The following is a 13,473-nucleotide window of genomic DNA, read 5'->3' on the forward strand; positions in this document are numbered from 1 at the left end:
ACGCGGTCGGGTGATTTATGGGACCCCCTTGATAGTTCGCTTTGAATAAAACTCCTCCAGCAAGGCCCAACCTTGGTTTTACCATTTGCCTCACCACCACCTACTTTTCCCTTGGGAGTCGCTCTCTCGAGGGTCATCTTTATTTTAGCCCCCCCGGGCCAATGCTTGTCTAAGTGTTGGTCCAAACCGAGCGATGTCCGGCGCCCCCTGGGCAACCAGGGTCTATGCCAACCCGACGTCTTTCTCATCCGGTGTGCCCTGAGAACGAGATATGTGCAGCTCCTATCGGGATTTGTTGGCACAGCGGGCGGTCTTTACTGGTCTTGTTTTACCATTGTCGAAATGTCTTGTAAACCGGGATTCCGAGACTGGTCGGGTCTTCCTGGGAGAAGGTATATCCTTCGTTGATCGCGAGAGCTTATCATGGGCTAAGTTGGGACACCCCTACAGGGTTTAAACTTTCGAGAGCTGTGCCCGCGGTTATGTGGCAGATGGGAATTTGTTAATGTCCGGTTGTAGATAACTTGACACCTGATCCGAATTAAAACGCATCATCCGAGTGTGTAGCCGTGATGGTCTCTTTTCGGCGGAGTCCGGGAAGTGAACATGGTTTCTGTGTTATGATTGACGTAAGTAGGAGTTCAGGATCACCTCTTGATCATTGCTAGCTTCACGACCATTCCTTTGCTTCTCTTCTCGCTCTTATTTGCGTATGTTAGCCACCATACTTGCTTAGCCGCTGTTGCAACCTCACCACTTTACCCCTTCCTTTCCCTTTAAGCTTTGTTAGTCTTGATACCCATGGTAATGGGATTGTTGAGTCCTCGTGGCTCACAGATTACTACAACAACAGTTGCAGGTTCAGGTTGTGCGACGATCATGACGCAAGAGCGATGTTTGCTTGTTTTGGAGTTCTTCTGCTTCTTCTTTGATCAGGGGATAGGTTCCAGGTCGGCAGCCTGGGCTAGCAGGGTGGATGTCGTTTGAGTTTCTGTTTGTGTTTCATCCATAGTCGGATGTTGCTCTTACGTAAGATGATGTTGTATTTGTGTGGCATTGTATGCCTTTTGTATGTTTCCCCATCTATTATGTAATGTTGATGTAATGATATCCACCTTGCAAAAGCGTTTCAATATGCGGGTCTATCCTTGGTGGGACCTTTGAGTTCCTTTTGGATAGGGTCACATATTGGGCGTGACATGAGTGGAGCCAAGCGGAGCCAAGCGGAGTTGTCGGCGATGAACGTGAGCGCGCCGAGACGGATCTCGCGGCCCTCAACTAAAACTCCGCCAGAAACCATGGTGAAGGCGATCGGAACAATTGCAACTTCTCCAATAAGTCGCTAAGACACCTGCCCCACGGTGGGCGCCAACTGTCGTGGTTCTAAGCCTGACAGTAGAATAGGGGGGTAGGTATGGAGAGGCAAGATCCTAGCTATGGAGTAGTTGTATACACAAGATGTTTACGAGTTCAGGCCCTTCTCGGAGGAAGTAATAGCCCTACGTCTCGAAGCCCGGAGGCGGTCTACTGGATTATGTGCGTATGAGTTACAGGGGTGCGAACCCTTTACATTGAGGAGGGGGGTGGCTTATATAGAGTCTGCCAGACCCCTCCGGCCCTCAGTTATGCGAGGTTTAAAGTACATTAAGGCCTGACGTTACTGGTAATGCCCTACATAAAGTGCTATCATGACCATAAAGACTACTTAATAACAGATCGTTTGGGTACAGAGTGACTCCTGATCTCCTGATGGTCGAGTGAGGCTTCATGGTCGAGTGTCTTCGAGTCTGTCGAGTGGAATCCTTCCAGGTCGACTGAAAGGCAGTTTATTCTAGAGACGTCCTTGGGGAGGGTACCTTGGACAGGTCCATGACCCTACCCTAGGTATGTGGCTTCATCAATGGGCCCCTCTTAGCCGCACTAAGCAGCACCCGCCAGCAGAACCACCCCCATCTTCCATGTCATGGCGAACGTTCCCACCCTGACCTGTGCCCGGCGAGAGAAAGGAGACCGCGACAAGAGAGAGTTATGGGAACACCCGGAATGGCTCGAGCAGGACTATGTTGGCATCCGCGAACAGGGCGACCCGGCCTCGCCCAGCATGCGCGGACAAGCGCGCGAACTGGCTCACGCAGGCGTGACTGAAAACACCATAGAGAGGTGGCCCCGATTGCGCCCGCTGCCCACACATAATGGACCCCCGAGTATAACATCCAGGTGTGGGCATCTGTGGAGATCGGACGGCGTGGTGGAGCATGTCAGGGAGCCAGCCTCGCGAGCCCAGTGTGCAACGGAGGGCACTCTCTCGCGGCCATGCTCCTAGAAGGAAGGTACTCCAGCATCCTTTAGAGGACTAATGACACGGGGTTGAATCGGGATGAGAACGAATCAGATTCTACGAATGTTATTGAATTATGACTCTCTCGCGGCCAAGCTCCTAGAAGGAAGGTACTCCAGCATCCTTTAGAGGAGTAATGACATGAGGTTGAATCGGGACGAGGCCAAATCAAATTCTACGAATGTAACTGAATTATGCATTAAGAAAACGCAACGATTGGGAAGGTTATCTTTATCTGTACACAAACACAAACATAAACATAAGTAGACTAGACCTCCATGACCTAGCCAGCCGCCGCCTCTAAAAAAGCCAGCGTTCTCTGCCTCACGGCTCCCGCCGGCACCAGCGCTGGTCCGTCCCGTCTTCGGTGGCCTTAGGGCCATGGAGGCAGAGTGGATCTCTGTCCTTGCCGGTGGGAGGGCTCCATTTTTAGATCTTTTTCGAGCTTTGTTAGGGTTTGTGTTCTGCTCAGGAAGGTGAGACGGTGGCGGCTCTCTAAAGATGGAATAAAGGTCTCACCGCCTAGCCCCCGTTCCGGTGATGCGTCTAGCATCATCGGTGGACGTGTGGAGGTGTGTCTCCGGCAGATCTGTCTTTGGTGGATTTGCTCGGATCTGTTTGTCGTTCGTCTTGGTTCATATGTTTTTAGGTTGGATCGTTTTGATCTACACTCTTCATCCACGGCGGTTGCTGTTCTGGTGCGTTGGTTCTATGTAACCTTAGCACGACGACTTCCCGACTGTCTACTACAACAAGGTTTGCCCGGCTCCGGCGAGGGGAGGGGCGATGACAGCGGCGCGCCTTCGGCTCGCTTCAGTGCTTGTAGTCGTCGCTAGGTGGTCTAAGGATCTGGACGTAATTTTTATTATTTTTAGTGTTTGTTGTACTACCATGATTGAAAATAAATAGATTGGAAGTTTTTCTCGCAAAAAAAGGCATTGTTTGCGTCAATCTAATTTGTAGCTTATGAGCTAGCTATAAGTTTGATGAACCTTTGGGTTTCGTTGTCAACAAATTAGTGGACAATGTTATTTGTGTTCAAAATTAATAAAGCCAGTCATAATGCCTTCCCCCATCGTAAAAAAAAACAAAAAAAAACAAGAGAGAGCGTCCGTGTACAGCTGAATCGCAATCTCATCTGACCGTGCAACGCGAGGTCGGCTCAGCCATGATTCGAACTTGTCTCCAACCCGGATTCCTTGATTTGGCATCCAAAAATTAGGAGCAAACGTATAGCTGTCGGAGTCCGGTTTCGACTTGAACACAGCCGTCTCTTTTCAATCTGGAATCGGGGAAAGCCAGCCCCCCCCCCCCCTTTATATACTAGATGGGGAGCGCGCCTTGGCGCGAGGGTGCCGGTCCCAACATTTTGGTTGAGCAGTTGGAAGCGATGCCATCCAAACATAGATAGTGGTAGGGCCTTTGTCTTCGTTATTAATCAAAGAACGTGTACTGTGCTTTTAGATGATCATCAATGAGAACTCCTACTTCCTGTTTCCATGTTCCAAGGAGAAGCTAATGCAGCTTGTAGTGACGGATACTTGAAAGCAAAGGATATGTAGCATCCTCGGGCTTCATTTTCCTAAGGATACTGTGAAACCTCTAAAAAATCATTACAATGGGCTAATAAACCTAGGAAAGCTATACAACAGAAATGATGAAGTGGTGTGTTCTTAACGAAAATAGGAACATATTTTTAGAGAACAAATATATATCAATCTATTTAATACATGTAATAGCAACTCCTTGTGTACACAATGAGGGCGATTAAGGAATGCATTCCAGTCACTTTCAATATAAGGAAACGGAAAGTAGCAGTTCTGATAATTGACAGCAACAGGTAACCATAAGTTAGCTCATCACAAATGAAAGAAATGATTGGAGCTCCAAGGACCAATATGTAGCTTTGTTGTCCCAGTTATAAAATATAATAATATCCGCTTCACGGGTACATGAATAATTTCTCTTATAGTGTGAAATAAACCTCAACACAATTAGTATGCTATGAATCCCTTTATGGATATACTAATAAAACTCTAAAAAATGATAAATCACCTCATATAATCCTGACTTACTTGCAAACAATCTGTACTTGTCTATTTATGGTCTTCATAATACAGTCAAGCTCTTGCTTTCCTGAATCAGAAACAATAGTCACAACAGTCGGGCAGGACCACCACATGCGCCAAAAAAAGGTTAAACACACGCACAAAGGAATAAAGAAGGCACAGGAGCCAAACCCCTTAACTTGTAAACTGAAAATCTATATGTTCTCAACTGATGGTTGAGACAATCAACCACCGGTCCTTTTTGTTTATCCAACAAATATAAGATACGACAGATTTGCAGGTAAGCACAAGAAGACCATATTATTCAACAACTTGTTGATTCAAATGCAATAGCACTGTCCTTGTCGGCACATTTAAAAATTACAGAGATCTTTATCAAGGATATACATGTGCATTTCATCTCCATTACAGTTTGAACATATAAAAAGAAGAAACAATGAATATTTGTAAGAAAGGACAACAAAATTAAGTGTTAAAAGAATGGAGTGGAAAAACAAAGAGAAGATGAGCTCACCAGCGGCTCCTAACAACTACGACACACGTTGCCATACTAACAAACACTGGCTACTATACCTTAGGGGTGTGCATATGTTACAACCTGCTACTTAAACAATCTGAACTTGAACCTAACTTCTATTGAATGATTCAAAATGTGGTGCTGCATATACAATACCTAGTAGATACTGCTTTAACTAAAAACTAAACCTACAACTCTCTGATGTCAGAGTAGCATGATTCAATTTGTAAATAAGAATGCGTGTGTGCCGCACTATTACATATAGGAAACACATGCATTCTCATTTACTATGAATATACTTGGAAGGAATAGCGTGGCCTTTCCAGAAGGAAAATACATCTCAAATACACTTCAGAACCACAGGTATTGGCATAGACACTAAACATACGTATCAAGTCCACTACAAAGCATAAGATGAAGAGGAGCAGGATAAACTTCTATGTTACAGAAATGAGTGCAAACTGCAGGCATTTATTCAATATAAAACCAAGGATACGCTGGACTTGAGGCCACAAAGCAAAACCTGAAATAAACATGAAACAAAGACATAAGAAACCATAGCAAATCTCGACACGGGTACAACTTGCAAGACTCTGGGCATGAAGGCAAAACTGGCTAGTCACATGAGAGGAAATAAAACGACATTTTTCTGCCCCAACTCCTATTTGTGATCACCTCAAATGCCAAATACACTACAACCAAGAAAGAAAACATTAACCAGCTAGAGAATATAAACACCTGGCGGCTACGGCGATGGTTCGTCCTGCTACTGCCGGTGACCGATGGTGGACGGAGTGCGTGTTTATCACCATCTCCAGCGGTGTCGTGCCCAGGAGATCGTCATAGATCACCCCCCTGCGTGCATCGAGAGGGTACGCCTGGATCTGCCGGTCAGCAGCGGTGCCGATGAGCTCACCTTGACCCGCCACTCCCCCCTGAGCGCACTCCCCCTCTAGCAACATGAGTGGCGGCAACTGCATCCAACTTGTCTATTTTGTCAAAATAAGAAAGCAGAAGGTCATCTGTAAGGAGAGAACACCATATCGCCAAAAATCAAATGCTTAAACTTGAAAAGGCATGCTTACATCCACTACTTAGAACTGATCCTACCAAGCAGAAACATTTAAAGAAAGTACAGCAAGCACTGACAAAAACACAGGAGCAGCTATTTCAAATAAATCTGAGTGCTAAAAACTCCATTAAAGAAGTGAAAATCTAGTTAGATATATTAATATCTTAGTAGAAGTTTAGATAATTTGATATCAGATATAAAAGATGCTTTAGTTAACTATGCTCGAAGGACCGAGACTCTAGTCAGATGATTCTAAGATAATATCAAGATGCATTAGAAATAACTCGCATAATATATACCATACAGAAAAAATAGACACCTACAACAAAACCTTTTTAATTGGCTAACAATACAATAAAATAAAGAGGAGTAATCAGTATCTGTCAGAAATATCAATCAACAAAAAGTGTTGCTCTAGATTTTGATGTGTTAGGCAAAAGAGAAAATAAACAACTGCCAGCTTAATATTGGTTGGGAAGTAACATCAATGATGTAATCCTGCTAGACTAATAGGAAAATGAATAAGCATCTACCATATCCAAGTAGGAGCTAGAACCCAAATACTTGAACCTTCATAATATAATACAGTAATAAAAACAGAAGTTTCAGAGTATCAGCTCTATATACAAAATACTCTCATTGCTAAAATAAGGATAAGCTGTGTAAGTTCATCCTTATTTAACTCCTCTTTATGTAGGTAGCATATTTTAAACTCTATAGTTGGAAGTTTGTTTAAACTGCAGGATCCAAAAAAATGGAGTGGTGACGTACAGAATTGGGGAAAGCTTCAGAACAAACTAAAGAAAACGAAAGGAAATGTCCGCTCAATGGCTCGGATTAACCAAGCAACTTAATCACATCAGTCGAAAAATTGTTTATGGATACAAAACGGGACACGCTACCTCGGTCGCTCTTTACATGAACAATCCAGCATTATCTCAAGAAAAATCCCAAAAAAATCCAGTAGTATTAATTTCTGTAGCATGAACAAATAGCTGCAACTGGTAACTTGCAAAAAAAATAGAAGTAATAGTATCACAACGAATTAAAACAAGTCATTCAACCGATAACTTGCTGGGAGTGAGTCTTTCTAGTATAACAAAGTGCAACTTACTTTTAACTAGATTAAGTCAAAGAACAACAACAAACAATAAAGGTACGAGAGAGAAGAAAACTTTACTTTAAACGGCTATAAACACTGGAGCATAAATAAGCAACACCTTTAAATAAAAATAAAAAGGGTTTAGTGTTCATTGCATAGTGGGCTCAGATTCGCCTTTCCTCGATCATATAACCTACCCCGCCATCTCTTATCACCAGATCAATCTGTTTACACAATGGAGCTGCCCTGGTTATCACTCAACAAGAATGACCATCCAAGGACAGATCAATAGGTATCAAAGGATCAAAAAGGATTCTAGAGACAACAGGGAGGATCCAACTTGATACCCACAGGTGCCTTGATTGCTCAAAGGCACACTTATTAATCATCATCGCCCTAGCACGAACACCACCACCACAGACAAAGCGAAATGGCGAGAACGCCCCCGGCGGGGCACTGGAATTACGTGCGGTGGCAGGCCGGGAGTGAAACGAGCGCTCAGTTTTTATCCAACGGTCGAGGGCGTTCGGGAGGGGGATCGGACGGCCGGAAACGCATCAAGGAGCCGATCCGACGGCCAGGAGGCTCAAATCGCTGAGGAGCCTTGTGCATCCACTCGTCTCTTATTTCTGGATGGATCACCAGATCAATATGTTCTTATGAGGGTGAAACCGCCCTGGTTATCACTCATCAGAAATGACCATCCAAGGACAGGGCCACTAAAATAAGAACGTGATCAAAATAGCTCAAAGAAATGAGGGGGGATCCAAATTAATACCCACAACAATTGCCTCGATTGCTCGAGAGCATGCCTATATCAGCCATAACTGATCATCATAGCCCTAGCCATGTCCCATGCAGTAGCTGAAGCAGAGCAGGAGGAAGATGGAGCTCACCGAGGGAGGTTGTAGCCGAGGCAGTACTTAGTGGGCGCCGGGGTTGCGCCTGAACGCCGTCCAGCCGGCGAGGAACCGCTGCCTACACCGCACATCCACGCCGCTGCATCGGAGTTGCGCCTTGCACCGTCCCGCCGATGAGCACGAACGCCATGGGCACCGAGGCGGCCAATGAGAGGATGAGGTGATGTAGCACATCCAGGAGCACAGAAATATGTCGTAGGTACACAACAACATGTTTGCTTGGAGACACTGCTGCCCCTGCAACAGCAGCAACACCAACCCACAACAACAACACCTGCAAAAGACAAAGAAGAGCGACAATCAGAAGGGTTTAAACAAATATATCTAAAAAACATAGATCATAGCAGAGGCAAATAAAGCAAGAGCACCAAAAATTAACTAAATAGACCCAAGAAGCATCATAGCAGAGTACATCAAACCAACAATCAAAAGGGGATAATGGAGTGGAAGACCATAAATTAATCAGTATGTCTCAATAGTACAACATGAACCAATGGTGACAGGTGTGCTTATCATGTATTGCAGGGTAGCACATAGCAAGAGAAGAAATTTCATTTCACATATGCAACAACAATAAGAACAATTCAGGTTGGTCACCTAACGATACATCCAACTCACACAAATTATCCAGTTGCGGCACACACAATTCATGAGCACATCAGACGATAGACTACAGAGCATGAACGACCTCGGCCGTACTTAATGGGAACCGTGTAACTAAGAAACCTGTGTCCAGCTCAAGTACTACTTTCAACTACCTGTATGGCCAATAGTTGTTAAATCTGACTACCTAATCTACAACAAAAATGTGTACAATCTGGAAATTCAACCACTTTCAACACAATTTTCTTTAGGTTTTCTTGTTTTTCTTAGGAGACAACAAGTAACACAAGTGAACAAATCGAATCAAAGGGGATTAAGGGCTGCTGTAGTACAAGGAAAGACCAAAAGAGAAGAGATGAGGAGAGGGGGGGGGCAGACCTCCATGGACATGCACATCGCCCCATCTCCCTTGCCCTTCTTCTTCTGGTCCTTCTGGTCCTTGCTCATCCATCCCCTTCTTCTCCTTTTCTCTGCACATGGAATTGACATACTAATTCAGGAATTTTTCAGCTGAATATATAGGTCAAAGATTAGCATCCTGATTATATACTTTACTGAACTGAATATATATGATGGATTTACTTCGGTTTTTCAGCTGTTGTGGTCAAAAGTTCTAAACTTGACTGATATTCTACAAAAATATTTACCGGATGTGATCCAGTGTGTTGTTGTAAATACAAATAAATATACTTTTAATCAATATTTGCACATCCCTAACCTCTACGCTCCAGCCATGATTTCCTAATCCACGGAAGCATCATGCATACAAAGTCTGTGCATGATGGAAATGTAGAGACTATATATCTCACCTGATGACACGACACGGTGAGAAAATCCCTTATAATTTTCTAACAAGTACATAATTATAATAGCAATGAAACATAGAGATGCAGACTTGCAAGTAAAAAGTATATAGAACAGTACACCATGGATGCTGAAGATGTTCAATTATACTCAGAAAGCAAAAAACACATGTTGAAACGAGTGCTGAAAAAAGGATCTCACCTTGTTCCAATAGAACATGTGGTGATCCACAAACATAGTTAATGTTGTCTGTATTCATTGGTTCAGATCTCATGGCTCCATAGGATGGTGATGCACAAAGGTGAAAGGACCAACAATCATAGGCCCTACCAGGATGCAGACAAAGAACAAAAGACATATATTTAGACTCCACTAAAAACAAGCAGTGAAGACAGGAAACCACCAACATCCAATGCACAAAGACATAAATACTTTTGGCTTTTACCAGAAAATACATGACCGACAATCACAACAGAGGCGAGGCCAAAAATGCATATTGCCATACAATCCTACACCTAGGTATGGAAAGAAGAGGGGAAAGGAGGAGAAGAGGGGTTGACCTGAAGATCCGTGGAAGAAGACGCGCGAGGCTGTGAATAGATGACGTGCACGCACACATCGAAGGAGGCGCCTACCAGGGGTTTGACCAGAAGGACGAGAATCAGGTAATTGTGGACCAATCTGCATGAAAAAGAAAGCAAAAATCAAAGATTAGCAGCAGCCAATGACCAATAACAGAACAAAATAGACACATACCTATGGATCCCTGGACGTGCTGGAGAGGAGGCAGGGGCTGGCCGTTGTTGCTCCTTTGGCCGCTCTTCATGGTTTGGGCGGCGCCAGATCGAAGGGGTGGAAGGAGGAGGACGTGAGGGTAGGAGGCCGGGCGGCGGTGGGGAAGGAGGCAGGGGCGGTTGGGCGGCGCCAGATCAAAGGGGGTGGAAGGAGGAGGACGTGAGGGGAGGAGGCCGGGCGGTGGTGGGGAAGGAGGCAGGGGCGGTGGCGCTAGGGGCAAGAGGAAGAGGAGAAGGTGGTCGGGCGGCGGCGGCGATGTGGGTGGGAGGAGAGGAGGCGGAAGGGGAAGGGAGAGGAGGCGCGCGGGAGAGCGGGGCGGGGCGGGCAAGGGAGGAGGCTAGGGTTTCACCAGGAACGTGGCCGCCTTTTATACCCCTAGAAAGTGAAATGACGAAAATATCCTCGGGGGCACTGAAATTACGTGCGGTGGCAGGCCAGGAGTGAAACGAGCGCTCAGTTTTTATCCAACGGTCAAGGGCGTTCGGAAGGCCGGAAACGCATCAAGGAGCTGATCCGACGGCCAGGAGGCTCAAATCGCTGAGGAGCCTCCTGCATCCACTCCTCTCTTATTTCTGGATGTGTCACGCGACGCCCTGTTCTCCACATACATATCCGTGGTTGCAGAGCCTTGTTCCGCTTGTCGTCGTCAACCAGCAAACGAAGCGATCTAGCCCTTACGACCCAGGCCATGGCTGACTCTGATTTGGCAGAGGAGTCGAACGTGTCCGCGGCTTTCCCGCTGCTGGTGCTTGAGCCGCCGCCAGATTCAGATCGTTCGTCGTACAAGGTCTTCAGCTTGCCCGACCAGAAGCTTCAAGATGTCCCTCCGTTCTTGCCGAGCAAGAAGGTATGCCTGGCGACGCCGCAGGGTTGGGTCCTGGTCCTGAGCTCCTCCGATTCCTCGTCGGACGACGCAGGGACCCATCTCCTGAACCCTAAGGACGGGTCAAGAATCGAGCTTCCGACTCTCAAGGACGACGAGGTCCCGTGGACGTGCAGGTGCGTCTTGTCCAACGTCGTGGCCGCGCCTGGCTGCAGCGTCCTAGTCTTCGACCATGCGAGCCCGGTGATGTGGTTCTGCCGCGTCGGCCAGGATCTCCGGTGGTCGCGCCACGGCTACGACATTGGCTGCTTCGACCTCCCGCTCCCGGGCTCTCCCCCCATCAATATAAAGAGACACTTCGTCGACGTTGCCGCCGTCAATGGGAGGTTCTTCTTCTGCGAGTCCAACGACTCTCTCGGCACGCTGGACTTCCACACCGACGACGCCTCGGGGGAGCCGGAGGCGCGGCTGGGCGCCATCGCCGTGCCCTGCGTCGAGGTCCCGTTCGGCATTACGGCCACGTACGTCCTCGAGTCCTGCAACGACCTCTTCCTCGTCCATATCCCCTTCCACGGAATGTGCGTCGACCAACCAGGGGAGCTCCGCGTCTATCAGATGGATTTCTCGGAGCCGCCGGCCTGGCGCAAGACGGACTGCATCGGCGATCGGGCTTTCCTCCTCGGTAGATCCAATTTTGCAGCGTCCTGCTCTGCCAGCGGATGTGGGCTCAAGCCCAACTGCGTCTACTGGGTGAATAGCTTGAGCGAAAAGAATAGCGATCTGCATGTTCTTGGCCTGCAGGACGGCTCGTCAGAAATTGTCAAACAGTTTGAGAATGTGTTGGATGTCCGGAAACCCTTCTGGGTCGTCCCGGTTGATGCATAGTCACCCCAATTGTCTATGTTCTTTATCCATCTTTAGTTTTATTATTAGGGGAAATATTTATAGTTACTTTGTAAAACTCTCGGTTGAAGTTGTGTTTATCTTGTAAAACTCTCAGTTGAAGTAGAATGTTTTGTGTTTATCCTGTGATTCTTTTATGCTTATTTTGCTTACGCTTCAAACCTGCCCACCACTGGGTTCTGACTTTATTTTTTGGTTAACATTAGTGGCACATGTTTGTCATACATCAGGCGTGTCGTTGGGTTAGATCCTTCGCGCTCTAAGTGTGCATGTGCAACACACGTATTATCATGTGAACACAATCAACCATTCATTCTAGGGGAAAATATATCAATAATATGAACAAAATATAATGATGTATCAACATAAGAGAGGCAATAAAGATGTTTAACAATGTTGTAATAAAAAGATTACTCGGACTAACACTCTAGTGAACACATTCATTCTAGTTAATGTTTTTTCCTATCAAATAGGTAATGCTGAGAACCGAATTTAGTAACTACATGCAAGGAAAATTGGCAAATAACACTTGAAACATTTTCCGAGTGGAGCGCATCATTCATCGTAAACAAGGATACTATGCATAACATTAACTCATTTCATTCACCGTAAACAAAAGATGCTATGCATAACATTAACCCATTTAGTTGTCCGGATGACCAGATTAAATTGTAAGCATTGCGTGGTTCTTATTTCAATGAAAAGTAATTTATAGTTGAATAATGAATTTAACTGGTACTCCGTCCGTCTCATAATATAAGAGCGTTTTTGACACTGCACTAGTGTTGAAAATACTCTTATATAATGGGACGAAGGGAGTATAAAGAACTATAATATAGGTTGCGCTTAAATGGTAAGATAGGTCTAGAAGATAATAAGAGTAAAATATGTGAAATAACTCACTAAAAATCTTCTCTGTTCTTACTATTTAGGGATACCACTTTCAGTAATCGAGTAATAATGGAACATGGTGCAACTCAACTCACGTGACCTAGATTGCACACTTTTACTGCAGCCAGAGATGATCTCCAAAGCAATGGGTGGGATGAAATTCTTGACAACATCATGCAATCACGAAATGAAGCAAGAGAAGATAGAAGACCAAGATGCTCCATTTCCTCTTCTTGCTTTCGCTTTAAGTCACCGTGGATGATGCCATGATGGGGTATAGCTTGTCACTGATGCAGATAAGGCATGCCCCTGAGCACCCAGATGTTCAAATTCTTTTGAGCATCTACATATGTTATCTCCTGCAACAATTAGACTTTAGTTATTTCGGGTAAAAACTGGCACTGAAAGAAGGATATCATAACTAGTAAAGTTGAGACACTTATTTTGAGACGAAGAGAATAGTACTTTATAGTGAAGCACCAATACCATATCCGGTTGTAGTTATGAACAAACTTTCCACTTCGATCATGACATTGCTGCACACACGTGTATCATGATTGGGATCTAGAAACTATCTACACAAAGTGCATCCTGGCCACATCAGAGACAACACTGCTTCTTCGCGCTCAGTAGCAG

General features: G+C 45.5%; 1 protein-coding gene across 2 annotated transcripts; it reads right to left on the reverse strand.

Moving 5' to 3' along the window:
* Window positions 1–4,158: 4,158 nt before the first annotated feature.
* LOC123110559 (uncharacterized) lies at window positions 4,159–10,535 on the reverse strand. Of its 2 annotated transcripts, XR_006453466.1 has the most exons (7): window positions 10,182–10,535; window positions 9,986–10,106; window positions 9,627–9,751; window positions 9,000–9,091; window positions 7,995–8,292; window positions 5,663–5,913; window positions 4,159–5,447 (listed from the first exon to the last, which is right to left on the reverse strand). XR_006453466.1 is itself a non-coding variant. In XM_044531113.1 (5 exons), exons 2-5 carry the CDS (start codon window positions 10,042–10,044, stop codon window positions 8,077–8,079), a joined length of 492 nt encoding a protein of 163 aa, XP_044387048.1. In that variant the 5' UTR covers window positions 10,045–10,106; window positions 10,182–10,535; the 3' UTR covers window positions 7,401–8,076. The 2 variants fall into 2 exon arrangements, 1 of the variants encoding a protein (XP_044387048.1); XM_044531113.1 differs by lacking the exons at window positions 4,159–5,447; window positions 5,663–5,913 and having other exon boundaries at window positions 7,401–8,292.
* Window positions 10,536–13,473: the final 2,938 nt, after the last annotated feature.

Source organism: Triticum aestivum, chromosome 5B (assembly GCF_018294505.1).
Source record: "Triticum aestivum cultivar Chinese Spring chromosome 5B, IWGSC CS RefSeq v2.1, whole genome shotgun sequence".
Taxonomy (NCBI): Eukaryota; Viridiplantae; Streptophyta; class Magnoliopsida; order Poales; family Poaceae; genus Triticum; species Triticum aestivum.